This window comes from Mobula hypostoma, chromosome 26 (assembly GCF_963921235.1).
Source record: "Mobula hypostoma chromosome 26, sMobHyp1.1, whole genome shotgun sequence".
Taxonomy (NCBI): Eukaryota; Metazoa; Chordata; class Chondrichthyes; order Myliobatiformes; family Myliobatidae; genus Mobula; species Mobula hypostoma.
This window is the reverse complement of record NC_086122.1, coordinates 32,581,630-32,596,408: the sequence shown is the minus strand read 5'-3', so window position 1 is coordinate 32,596,408 and position 14,779 is coordinate 32,581,630. Positions and strand designations below refer to the sequence as shown.

General features: G+C 37.9%; 1 protein-coding gene across 6 annotated transcripts in view; it reads right to left on the bottom strand.

Moving 5' to 3' along the window:
• Positions 1-14,779, bottom strand: part of LOC134338189 (homeobox-containing protein 1-like) — a 73,903-nt gene that overhangs the window by 5,730 nt on the left and 53,394 nt on the right. For 3 of the 6 annotated variants that reach the window (XM_063033831.1, XM_063033832.1, XM_063033834.1), the window contains exon 10: positions 49-13,575. In XM_063033831.1, coding sequence (XP_062889901.1) covers positions 13,435-13,575 — 141 coding nt within the window. In that variant the 3' untranslated portion in view covers positions 49-13,434. Of the gene's footprint in view, positions 1-48; positions 13,576-14,779 lie in introns of those variants that run through there. The other 3 variants (XM_063033835.1, XM_063033836.1, XR_010016164.1) reach the window with 2 other exon arrangements.

The following is a 14,779-nucleotide window of genomic DNA, read 5'->3' as shown; positions in this document are numbered from 1 at the left end:
ACATAATTAAGAATTTCTTTCCAAAGAAAAAGAGGAACTCCATTTGAACATATTTATTGCTTTATTGGGGTAAAGAAAATTTGAGCTAACCAAAAATTCAATAATGAAAATATACAAAAACTATAAATTGGGTTCTATAACAGTCTACTGTCAAAAGGCACTAATCCAGACCATTAACTACAAATTATATACATATGGAAGCATATGTATGAACACAGAATAAAGGATGGGATACACAAGCACAGATACAGCTAAACCAATTTCTTTTACTTTTCCCTTTTCCTTTTATTTCTCATCACTTTCCTGGGGCAGAATATATGGAAAGGCATTTGACTCCACTGATGTGCCACCATGCACTGCATGATCAGCAAGCACTGTGATCCTGTCCCTGTAGTGTCAGATGCTTGGTTTACAGTTCTGTGGTTTTGATCTTTCACCTTCGGTTTAAATTCTAGTGCTCAGCTTGCAGTCAAATCCACAGCCAAGCTGATGACCAACTTCAGTTCTCAGTTCAACCACTAGGTGCAATGCTTTACAGTTACATTAACAAAGGGTAATTAAACTGGTGCTGGCCAACCATGCCAAAAAAGTACACCTCATGGCCAAGTAGAGAGAAGCATAGGCATCATTATAGAAACCTGCTGTTGGCCAACCTACATTTCCAACTGAAGGAGGTAAAAGAACACTACAGGGTTGGGGAGTGTACTTTGAAAAAAAAAGTATGAAACAGAACATGATTACTTTTATAAATTCCACAATATATAGTCACATCAATAGCTGATAGTTCAGTAGGTCAATTTTTGTTGCATATTTTTGTACATATGTAGATACAGTTAACCTCTGGACATAATATTGACACTACCAAGTGCCCTTAAGTGAAAAATAACCTGAACTTTAACTAATATGGCAGTAGATTTGTCAACAAATTAGTAAATACACATTCATAGTTGGCATTGCTGAATTTTAGTACAAGCTTAACAGAAAAAAGTTTCCAAACGTGTTTTGCTACATTAGTTTAATGGTTACTACTAGGTCTATAATTAGAGTTTTTTTTGTAGAATCTTACGTTTAGTTAAACAGATACAAGATGTCCTGTATTTCCTTGGAACTAGATAAAGGAAAAGTTACTTAAATACAGTGCATAAAAATTATTTTTAACAGTAATGATATTACAGTGTACAGTATTTCAAAAAGTTACTTAAAAGTAACTTACATCAAAATTACATATAATGCTTGTAAACTATGCAGAAAAAAAAGATGCTCCCCTAGACATTTTCACAGAAGCCACAATTATACATTTTCTGTTTTGCTTCAAGCTGCACTGAGAAGCTGGTCTAATCCAGTCAATGAGGAGGTCTCCAAGGACATTGCTAATTGTGCTGTGGGCAGTGTAATTACATCCTTTGTATAATTCTCTTAAATATGCAACTGAGCTAGTTTTATACATTAAACATACTGGAGTACAAAAAGTAATTTCTTTTTAAAAAGTGCTTTAAAAAATATTTACAATAATTAGATGTATTTGGACCATTTTTATAGACCTTTAGAAATATGACATTTACACTGGCTAACTGATGAATCAACCCTTCAGACCAAGAAAATGATGTGGGCAGCATTGAGTTTGTATGTGTATATACATATTTATCTTGCTAAACTATAAATTCAAACCTGTCTTTGTTATACATTTAACTGAAGTCTTTCACAGAAATTACTTGCTGGGAGCAACCCAAGTTTGTCTTTTAAATAACTAGACAGTGAAATAGGATACAAAGTCACGTGCAAAACACTGCTCACAGTACAATGAGTTCTCTTAAAATCGGGTAGATTGGATAGAATAATACTGTACCTTTTCTATTGACCAATAGTGCAATTTTTAAAAAAAAATCATGGTTCAACGACTCCAAGTTAGATTTTTCTTAATTGGTTTTTATCTCCACATCAGCCTAATAAATTGTGAATTTTGATGTGGGTTCTATTGTAATCATCCATCTCAATTAGGCGGGACAAAGAAATGAATATGGTAATTATTTGTAAAAATTTCACCTAAAATTTAAAAAAAACTCATACATTAACAAAATAATGAAGCAATTTTGACTATTTGAGAAAAATTTAGATGATTAGCATTAAAATTTCACCACCATCCACAATTTCTTTAAATACATCCACATTGACAGAGCACTACAAACAATTGTCTCTATCTACATTGTTGGTAGTAATTTTACTTTGCCATCCACAGCACTAAAGCTCTTGATTTATTATGACTGGTTACACGAGTCTGGATAAAGATCACATTTTGGTGTCCACAATTTCTACTCCAAAGCATACTTTGTTAATTAATACTGGTAGATCTAAGTCTTGGTTTACATTTGTAAACCACAACTTTTGTTGTAGATACAACCTGCTCATGAATTTGCAATGTTAAAGTTTTATCAGGATCATGAACATTGAATGCATGTCAATAATGCAGTCATTCCACAATGTCTGGATAACTAATATAAAAAGCTATTCTGATAAATGGTAATGGGTATGTCTCTTAAATAAATTATATTCCTGGCTTAAAACTTTAAACCCACCTTTCAAGAAATATAAATGTGATCTTCAAATTACTGTATCCCAGATCTCAAAACAAAAACTTTACCAGAAACAGTCTTTCACAATCTCAGTAAATCCCGAAGTACTTTGGGTCCAAGTAGTAGTTTAGAGAGTTAACCTGGCCCCATTCTTCCTACAGTGCCATTCTGAATTTCTGATGTGACGATATGAAATAGACATACTGTAAAGACTCCCAAAGTGAAGTCAAGTCGTTCAGTCATCACTCCCCTCCTCTTTCCAACCGATCAGAGGTTTTAAATGGATTACTGCCGCCATCTACTATATACAGGTGTATTTCTACAAAGAATAAGTTGCATTTGAAAGAAGTTTCTTTAACTCCAAAACTGGTTTATTGTAACTGAACTGAAGAGTGGGAACAACTGCAGCTTAATAGACTGACAATCATTGTGGTCAACTGGGTAAAAGATCCAGTGTGTAAGTGAAGCACTTGCTCTCCAAAGTGAGCTTACGAGAATAAAGGAGGCACTTTTAGTGGAAAATGCATGTTTCCATTTTTAAGATTCTACCCATAAAGGCAATCCAAAACTCGATTATTTTATCTGTGAAAATCAATAAGCAATTCACAAATTATGGAATTTTTGAGAGGGTAGGGTGTATCAAAATGAACCCGACGGAGCAGCTAAGACAAGGTGCAAAGTCTCACTCACTTACTACAATAATATGCATTTGTCTGGTCACCTAGCCATAGAGAACAAGATGGCAGCAGCTGTAATCTGTATACTTTTGTGAATATATGTGTTTTGGGACAATGGACCGGGATTTGCAGGAAGTTTATAGAAATGAATATAATGAACATATCAACTACAAATAGGGGACCCTGAAGCCCTTTAAAACATTTATGATTACTTAAATGCAACAACTAGGGCTTCCCCAGCTGATCCATCAGAAGTAAAGAGGTATACAAAATTAAGAGGGGTACAGATAGGGTAAAGATGCAAGCAGGCTTTTTCCACTGAGATTGGGTGGGACTACAACCAGAGGTCATGGGTTAGGTGTGATAGGTGAAAAGTTTAAAGGGAACATGAAGGGAATCTTCTTCACTCAGAGGTTGATGGGAGTAGGCAATTCAAATGGTTTGGCACGAACTAGAAGGGCCAAAGAGCCCATTTCTGTGCTGTACTTTCCAATAATTCTAAGTACTGATTCGGAAGAATACTTGTCTCATAGAATCAGTGGACTGGATAGGTTGAGATGAAAGCTGGTTTGTGCTGGAAGGAAAGATATTTTGTTGTTGTCCACACTTGTGCCACAAGTGGAGCAGTAACATTATACTGATGCAAGTCTGATACAAGTTATCTGGGCACATTGAACTAGATGAAAATACCACTGAGGTGTATTTGCACATAGGTGATTATCTTGAGCCAAATATTAAAAGTCTGTGCTGCTGAAGAGCCTAAAGATCCATAAAAGTGTTTTTATTTGAGAGGGCAAGGTGGGGCAGTTGTGCACAATGGACGTATTAGCAAGCAGATTTCCCACAATGGTACAGAGATATTACTTCACCTATCCTAACATCGTCAACACTCAGAAAGGCAACATTTGGGAATGGAAAAAGTGAAGTTGAATTTTTCCTTAAGAAGTGATAAATAGAATAAAACTGAGTTGTTAAAATTGTTTTGCACTCTTCCCCTACAATTCACAAAGTGTAATTCTGTTATACAGTGTATTTATCCCAGTGAAATAAAGTGCCCAAAGCTGAACTGTTGGGGAGTGATAGTTGAAGTACACAGTAGTTTCACAGCGTTCCATCTTCTAAAAAGAGGAATTTTCAAACTTGAAGTTAAGAGTGCTGAGAACTTCTGAGAGAATTAAACCCAACAGAACAGTCAGCCTCCCTAATCTTCCCTGTACTTTCAAGATTTTTTCTTAAATATCTATCCAACCTTAATCAAAAAGAGCAAGACACTGACAATTTTATATCGTTATTTTCAAAATTATGCTGTGTTAAACTTATTTTCCACTTATTATTTAATTGTATCATTTTTCACCTTGTTGGAGTTGCTAAGCTTTTTCTTAGTGCTTGCTAATAATACAACATTGCATAGCAAGCAGAGGCAAGTACTTATACCTTGCAAACATGAAAAAAAAATCGGTAGATGCTGGAACTACAAAGCAACCCACAGAAAATGCTGGAAGAACTCAGCGGTCAGGCAGCATCTATGGAAATGAATAACAGTCAACGTTTTGGGCCGACTGCTTACTCTTTTCCACAGATGCTGCCTGGCCTGCTGAGTTCCCCCGGCATTTTGTGTGTGTTGCTTATACCTCACTCTTGCTGGTACAGGCCTTTAGCCTACTTCTACCAAACCTACTGTTACCCTGTATGAAATTAATTAACTGTACATACACTAATTTATTTCTGTTTTAACTAATTAACTTCACTTTTTAACAAAAACCATTTTCAACTCAACATCAAATATTCCGAGTTTAAAGAGAAGAGTATTTATGAACAGAAACACTATACAACCGTAATTTAGCTAAGTTTTCATGGTTCTGATTGTGCATCTAAATTATTTTAATCATTTAAATAGCATTTCACTGATGCATACAGAATCCTATTAATTTCAGGAAATGTAGAGAGGGCAACGTTAAAATTATCAGATTACGGTGTCATTTTTCTACTTCAACAGTGATGATGACTGGCAGTGTTTTGGAAAGGACTTACCAGCGTCCCTAAAACGTACATTAATTTGAAGAGTTCACTTTGCTTTGCAAGTTAAGGCTCGAAAACACCGATGTCTCAGGTAGTGGCCCTCGTGGAAGCGTCACTTTCACAGGCTACGCAGCCAAAGATTGGGATTAGTATAACAAACATGAGAAGGTCTGCAGACGCTGGAAATCCAAAGCAGCCCACACAGAATGCCGGAGGAACTCAGCAGGCCAGGAAAAGAGTAAACGGTCGACGTTTCAGGCCGAGACCCTTCATCAGGACATCGACTGTTTACCCTTTTCCAGAGATGCTGCCTGCCCTGCTAGGTTCCTTCAGCATTGTGTGTGTGTTGCTCGGGATTGGTAGAAATGTGTCAGCACAAACAGGGTTGGCTGAAGCGCCTGTTTCTGTGCTGTTACGACTCTGTGAAGATGTCGAACTAATAGTTCGCTAATCTAAATGAGATGAAGACCTCCAACTTGATACTTTCTCCTAGGAATGACTGAACTGTGTGTGTGTTTTTTTTAAAAAGAAGGAATGAATCAGGAAGTGGGGAAATGGGAAGATTAGTTTTGATGCTCTGGCAAAAAGCTGGCATAGATCCAACAATTAGTCATCAGTGTCAGATAATATATATGGTTGTTTAAAAGTTTTATATAAAGGTGCTATGAATAGCTCCATTAAGAAACATAACACAATTGCAAGGTGTAAGAATCCACACAAAAGGATGATTATATATGTACTTGCAGAACATACTCTAAGTTCCAGGGAGTGCTGCTGTTCCAGTACGTTTCTTCACTGGAAAGACGAGGTTTACCAGGACGCTGCCTGGATTAGAGGGTATGAGCTAAAAGGAAAGGTTGGACAACTTGGGTTGTTCCCTCTAGAGCAGGGGTTCCCAGCCTGGAGCCCACATAGCCGACGCTTAATGGTATTGGCCCACAGCGTAAAGAAGTTTGGGAACCCCTGCTCTAGAACATCAGAGGTTTAGAGGCAACCTGATAGTGGTTTTTTTAAAAGCATTTTGAGAGGCAAAGACTGTCAGAATCTCTTCCCCAGGGAAGAAATGTCAAACACTGGGGGGCATCTTTTAAGGTTAGAGGGCAGAAGTTTTGTACAGAGAGTGGTAGGTGCCCAGGGGCAGTCTGGTGGAGTTTAAGAGGCTTCTGGATAGACAGATGAATATAAGAAAATTATAAGGCTATGAATGCAACACAGGAGATACTCAGTATAAACTGGCATCACGATCGGCACAATGTGATTGCTGATTGGTCTGTCCAGTGCTGTACTGTTATGTGCAGCCCTGCTGTAGAAGATGCAAAGCTTGACAAAATCAGAGCTAGTGCTAGTGTGGTGCACTGTTGTGTACTGCCATACACCTATCTATATCACTGCAATTATTATCCACCCGACTGAGCAGTAACTCTTCCACTTTCACTCAATGTCACCACAGGCTCTCACTTCAGAGCCTTTAAACCAATCCTGCCCTGCCAGCTCACATAAAAGAACTCACCAGGGTACCTCAACGAAGAAAGTGATGTTATCTTGGTGTCCCTCAGTCAACACCATTAACAATAAATAAACTGGCCATTCATCTCCTCTTGCCTGTGGGATCTTTGCACAAATCTTATGTTTTTACTACTATACAATTGTGATTGCAATTTACTTATTTATTGAGATACAGTGTGGAATTAGCTCCTCCAGCCCTTCGAGCTGAGCCACCCAGCGACCCCAGCCTAATCACGGGACAATTTACAATGATCAATTACCTACTAACCAGTACATCTTTGGACTGTGGGAGGAAACCAGAGTACCTAGAGGAAACCCACACTTTCCTTGGAGAGTTCGCACAAACTCGTTATAGAGGGTGCTGGGACTGAACTCTAACGCCCCGAGTTGTACTAACTGCCACGCTACTGTGACGGCTAATTCAGTAATTATTAAGTCACCGCAACACACTAGGACAGGCCAGGCCAACGCAACTTCCTGAGCAAGAAACATTGACCATTGTCTGGTGCCTGAACAACTGGGTTCCCGTAGCAGTTTGGTTTTGGCTCCAGAATACAGCGTCCACAGTCAATTGCATCTCCTAAATACACTGTTTGTTTGTTTTGTCATTTATAACAGATGCCAGAAACAAAATAATAGTTTTGATATAAAGCTATTAATGCGGTTTCTGGTTCCTTAGTTTCTGCCTTCAGTTATTTCCTGATTTTATTACTGCAGTCGCGATGTCTGGAAATGATTTATTTTTCATTCTCAACATACGTATTATATTTACTAGTTAATAATACTGCATTTCACTCTTAACAGCCAGCTGTCTCATTGGTCCCTGACTAACTCCAATGCAGGGGTTCCCAGTCTGCGGACCCCTCCGTTAATGGTAGGAGCCCATGGCATAAAAAATGTTGGGAACCTCTGCTCTAATAGGTTACAAATTTTTTTTTAAAAAGGCATTTGTAGCTCCAATAACTCCTCCAGCAACCATTCCTAAATATTGGCCAATTTAAACATTCCTATATTCCTAAATGTGGAATCTTACACAATCAAATCTAATTCTAATTTTATATGACATTCCCTAGTAAGCACTTTTTTCATTTAAAGGTACCAACTTTATTTTTGAGGCTGAACTCAAATACTAGATAATCAGAACCCAAATGACTTAAGGGCCCCACGTGAATATGGCACCTTTAAGGATCTGTCCAGATCACATTTTTGTTTAAACATACTTGGACCTTCTCAAGACCAAATACTCTAAGTACACTTAATTCTCCACCCTCAGTCATTTGAGGCAATCTTTAACTTTCTTGTGCTCAGCCGGTAAGGTGATACCTCTAAACAAGTTTCAGTGGCATAAAGCTAATAATCTTGAGTGATTTTGTTGTTTCGTCTGCCTTTGAAAAAGTTGAAAAGAAAATGAATGCATTATTGTCAAGTTCTGTGCAATTACTACACAGCTGCTCACTGGAAAGTTATGGAAGCGTTATTAGTAATTTGTTGATTTTTGCGCATTAGTGTCAAGTAGCTCATGATTTTAAAGTCCCTTCCTGTTTTTGAATGCTGGGAACAGACAGTGACAGGTGAGAGAAAAAGAATTCCATCAGTGGGTCATCAGTAATGAGATCTGTATTAGTGCCAGGCACATGGCACGTAGCAGCACTTATTTAAAGAATACTTTGTTCAGTACTCTGCATTCAAAAACAAATTCTACAAGGTGCAATTCTGCTCAGTATATAATGCTTTAAATCAGAAAGGTATTTTGTCCTAAATTGGAGGAATGAACAGATTTATTCTGTGTGCTGTCTGGAGGTTTGTGTATTAATGAGCATTACAAAAATAACTCGAGTAGTTAATCTAGAAATAACCTTATAAAACTACTTGTACATTTTAACGATGAGCCAGATATTTTTACCCTTTCAGCTATTTTGATGTGGCTTGTTGGAACACAAGATTACAACTGATGTAGATGACTGATAATTCTGATTCAATCAAGAGAACAGTTAATAAAGACAACCATTCAGGTAGTCAACTGCTTCCACAGAATAAATAGCAAATTAAGTCTGAATTTACTCGGTGATCAAAATGCATTATTGCTTAATTTAGTGGTTCACTTAATTTTAAACCAAATACTTCAATAAAACTAAAAATTACTGGAAGTTACTATAGTTCATTGAAAAATCAGTTTTTCCTCATAAACCATCTCTCACCGGATACCGTTCATGGTTTGATATGAGACGTGGAGCTGATTATTGCAGGTTCTTGTTGGTAAATCTTTCAAACTGGTAATACCATTTGCAGCAAAAACTGCTGACTGTAATCACCATCTAGATTTAGAGTTAATACTTATGGTTTTATCACATTAAACAATGCAATAATCCTAAGATATTTTGATGAAAGTATACATGTTCTAGTTTTTAATTCAGAGAACTATAATGAACATTTAGATTTAACTCTGATCTTAATGCTGTTCATATCCCAAGGTACATGCTTCCAGTCTATAAAATATAATTCATGTTATATTTTAACTCTGGGCATTGTTGTCAATTAGTTATTAATGCTTTTGAAGTTATAGAGAAGCTAACTGTTTAAATTACAAATTGCAATTTTCATTAAACTCCATGAGTGAATTTGTATCTTATGAACTGCACAGTCAGAAGTTACAAATCACCCAATCACATTGTGTAAGTTACATCCCACAGATTGATGTGTAGGATTCTGTTTTCAAATATTTTTCTTTTCAATTCTATTTAAGGTGACTTCAAAATTTAGTGTCCCTGAAGATACAAAGTACAATTACAGGTTCTCTCAGCTTACCAACACCCAACTTATGAAGAGCCCAGCAGAATGGATTTTCCAGCTACTCTGGTGCTACAGGTGACGTCTTGACATGAGCTGGAATTTTGCCAATTCGAACCCATGAAAAGTACATTCTAGTCACTACACTGACGTCCATTTTGTGAATCCTATCTCGAGAAGCAACGCCCAGGCCAGCAACAATGTAATTTTTTTAAAACTGTTAGTGATTTGGAAAAGCTTGGCTGTGGTAAATTCTTTTAAGAGGATATCATGAGTAGCCCAAGAGAGGCTGGGGTTAGTACCAACTTTATTCAGTGAGATTTAAAATGGTTCTCTAGACTATCTATTCTGAAGGGGCAACCCGCCTCCAGAAGCATCTTCACCATGTAGGAACTTTGTTTGCCAGCCAGATTTCCAGCTTGTGAACTGTTCGAAAGCCGAACAATCCTCAGGAACAGAACCCTGCTGTAAGCTGTGAGGACCCGTATTAACATATGTATCTGACATCTTCATCCATTAAGACATGAGCTAGAAGCTCTTTTAAAACTTCATGCAAAAGAATGCCATTTGAAGGCATTATTTCTATTATAATAAGGCCAAAAATCATTGTGAGAGTTTGTTTGAAAAGCCAAAAAAAAACTGCAGATGCTGGAAATTTGAAATAAACCCAGAAAATATTGGAATTACTGGTTTAGGCAGGGAGTAATTGTAGAGGGAGAACGGATTCAGAAAACCTTTCTTCTGCAGCTCAAAATGTACTTGTTCACAAACTCCTCCCAGTTCTAATGGAAGGTAATCAATATGAATCAATTTCTCTCTCGCAATGCCCTCCGATGCGTAGATCCAGCATTTCCTGTCACTGTGCTTCAACTCTAAAGTATTAGTTAGAACATGGTAAAGGCAACATAACTAAGTGGTAACTAGATTAACCCATGGCAAACAGTAAACAAAATTGAGACAATCTATAACTGCAATAAATATCTGAAACTGAGTAGGGCCATCATAACAGATTGTCTACATAGTTAAAATTAGTTGAAGCTTTGTTCAGCATTATTCCAAAGGGCAGAAAATCTAGAATACTGACTCTGGTAATAATCAAAATAACACTTCTTTTTCAGTGTTGTAGGTATAACAACCAAGCAAATTCATTTATGCAACACTGAAGCCATTATCCTAGCAGTAACACAGGCTATGTTCGTTTCTCAAACCGGCATCATTATAGACTGGGACTAGACCAGCTTGTTTTGAGATTCCACGCTAACTTAGCAAACCCAAGGAGATAATATTTTTTTACTGAATCACTTCACAGGAAGCAGGATTCGTTTGATTAGCATCTAGAATTGAATCCATGGCTATGATACACATTTTTTAAAAATATCTGCTTCATTTTTCGGAAGCCTTCCTCCGCAACAGAAGCTTTAAAGTGGATAGCAGTTATCCCTTGGGGTGACATAAAGAGTACTGAACTTGAGGTAAGGAAACATTCACAAAACTATAAAAAAGAAACAAAATTTCCCTCAATTTCAACTTTGGAAGATGTGGAAAACCATCACAAACTAAATACAGTGGATTCTGGTTAATTAGGCCATCAGTTAATTAAGGCAGCTGCCTATTCATAAAGAACAAAAATTAATAAGGAAAATAGCCCGTTTTCCCTTCATTTCTTCGGGACACGATGCCACTTAATTGGGACAGGAGACTTGTTGAACAGATTCTAACTAGCATCAGTCATGTACATTTCTGTGGCCGTTAGACGCTATACTCTGCTTAGAGTGAATAGTTTTTTTGTCACCAATAGTTGGTGAGAAATAAGCAGTAAGACAATTCAGAACTGTTTTGTTCATTGCAGTTTCAAGCATTCAGGCTTGAAGATGCCAGAAACACAGGAGTGAAAATGAAACTATTTCACTGCTTCAACAAGTTAGAAGCTACCAAGAACTTGAAGGTATTGACAATCTTGAATGCTACAATGAAAATGGAGATTTAGAGGATATAATTGTTGATAGCATAGTATGAAGGCAGTCCATTATCTGCACTGATTTTGTCTATTGCATACAATGGATGAATTCCTCTGTTGATAAACTATTACGAATTAATGCACAGTTTTATAGTACTGTAGTAGTATTGGTAGAGATCTAATTTGTTCTGTATTTCATTTAAATACGTAATTTGTTACTCTGTTTGTCTTTTTTATACTGTTTTAACTATTTCCATGAGACTTGTCTAATTGGGTCAGCCACTTAATTGGGCCAACATGTACTGGTTCTGATGTGCCCCAAATAACTGGAATCCACTGTACCTGGTTAATCATGTTTTACAACACATTAAAAAGCCAGTCATGAAGTCACTTAGGTTGCTTGCACTGTGGGCAACTAGATTACAAATGAGCACAAAGTCTGAATCTGACAATCAGTATTCAGCTACCTAACCATCCCACTTGCTGTTAACCTCCTTACACCATAGTCCACCTGAGTACAGCAGGGTCACTGGGAACCTCCATTTCTTGGTCAGCATGCCTCAGTCAATGCAACAGAAGATACACTCGGTCTGCATGAACATTCCTGGTATGCTTGGCAATCAAATGTGGCCGCAGCCATCATCTTACTGACCACCAATTTCCAAAAAGCCAGAAGTCTAAGGCTTTAAAAAAGCAATGCTATTTTACATAGTCTTGTTGGATGGTGCTCTAGTATTAGATGTAGCAAAACCTCTATAGCACTGAGAAAAATCTTCTATCCTGGAGGGAGATGTTCAGCAAATAGGCTGTGAACTCATTGCTTAAGCTATCCCTGTGATAAATAAAGCAACATAACGTTTCCTTGCAACAAATTTGATACTGGATTAAAGCTTATAACCATCTATAAACAGAAAAATACTTAAAAATGGTACCGCAGTGATGGTCATTAATTACAGGGAAAATGACTGTTACATTCGAGATCACCACAACAGTGAATATCTTTTAATTGTCATTAATTAGAACCTTACTTCTGGGGAAGTGGAAATTGGCAAAGTTGTCTCTTTTAGGTCTGTCAGATGCAAACATTTTGTTCCTCTAAGTTCTGACGCAAATTCCAAAATGTAACATTTAGTTACTATAAAAACGATCATTTAATCGTGTGCACAAATAGACATGAAGAGGCGGTTGAAAGCTTATCCACTGGATCCAAAGGATGCCTGCAAGCTGAAGTACAACCAAACCTTCTACAGTTAAGTGAACTTTTATTCAAAATGAAAACAGAACGAAAAGGAAATTATTTGACCAAGGAATGGATATATAGCACTTGTCTTATTTTAAAACCAGGCTGAAAAGTAGGGGCCAACGAACAATTAGCAATCTGAAACAGCAGGTTTGAAATCCAGAATGGGAACATATGGAGCCGCACGCTTCTCAGTTTCCAGAAACTGGAGCCTCGAAGAAACTGCACTCTGTGTGTGTTCTGGGCCCTTATAACTTCTGACTGCAGGCCAGTTTAGTCTGGTTTGACTTTTTGTTCGTACCTCCCTAATAAAAAACTAGCTATGTAAAATTTAGAAAATAGAAAATGCTTTTATTTTGCCTTCAGCTAATAATTTCAACTGTATTGAGTAATGTGCAGTAATACATTAAAAAAGTTTCCTTTTTGAATTCACAGTCAGCCGTCAGCAAACCTTAGCTCTAGTCACACCTGACAACTTCTAGTCACTGATATGTTAATATGAGATGATCACATTGGCAGCTATAAAAAAATGAGAACTTTTCTTTCAATTTAACAGACAGCGACAAACAAATGATAAATATACATCTAATAGTCTGTTGCAGAACAGTACATATAACAGGGAAGAAGGTGGCTATAGTCTATAACATTATATAATCCTGATTGCCTTCAGCCTTACGTTCAATCATCGTCGACTGCTTCTGTCTTGATCTCACTTCCACCCTGGCCGGCCAAAGCTAGGACTGAATGATTGACAGCTGCCATTTCGACAGCCAATGAGATGGGATCTTGCTGATGGTCACTATGACAGGTATTTTCATCCTGAGAGGGAAAACACAAACTGCCATATAAGTAGCACAGGAACAAACACAAAAACACAGACACACAATGCTACAGCTAAGAATTAAGGTATGCTGGGTGAATGTATTACACAATGAAGTACCGATTATGCTCTCATCAGCAATCTAAATGACCCAGATACTACACAATCTGTCTAAAATACCCACAAAATAAGTGCTTTCCCCCAAATTATTTTACAAGCATTTCATCTTTTTTTTTTTATATAAGCTCTTGCAAGATGTGGGAGATCTGGGAGACCTCCAGTACATCTCCAGTATCGCTACATCTGTGTGAAGTGCATCTGGGTGCAGCTACTTACCAATAACATTCAGGAACTGGAGCCAAAGCTAGATGATCTTCAGCTCATATGGGAGAATGAGGAGGTGACAGATAGGAGCCACAGGGAAGTAGTCGCTACTACTGTTGGGTGGGGTGAGGCAGGGAAACGTCCTAGCTGGGGAAAGCTGCAGAGGTCTCTGGCGCTGAGTTTGGCTCTACGACTCGGATGGAAGTAGGGGAGAAGGGGAAAGCAGTAGTGATATGGGATTTAATAGTTAGGGGGACAGAGAGGAGATGTTGTGAACATGAAAGGGATTCCCGGATGGTATGTTATCTCCCAGGTGCTAGGGTCAGGGATGTCTCAGATCGGGTCCACCACATTCAAAAGTAGGAGTGTGAGCAGCAGGAGGTGACGCAAGTAGGAAAAGAGATGAGCTCCTGAAGAGTGAATACAGGGAGTTAGGTCGGAAGCTGAGAAGTAGGACCTCAAGGGTTGCTGACAGTGCCATGCAACAGTGAGGGCAAGAATAGGATGATATGGTAGGAAAATTGATGTAGGGGGCAGGGTTTCAGATTTCTGAATCACTGGGTTCTCTTTTGGAGAAGGTATGACCTGTACAAAAGGGACAGGGTACAGCTGAACTCAAGGGGGACCAATATCCTTGTGGGCAGGTTTGCGAAAGCTGTTGGGGAGAATTTAAACTAGATGGGAACTAGAATGATAGGTCAGAGGATGGAGCAATTGGTCTATAGACAGATACAAAGAGGAAGGATAGGCAGTGGATAGAGCTTAAATGTAGTCAGCTGGATGGGTTTAATGTGAGATGTATCAGGAAGAAGGACGATAAACTTAGAGTGTAGATCAGTACATGGAACTACAGTGTTGTGGCCATTACTGGGTCTTGGC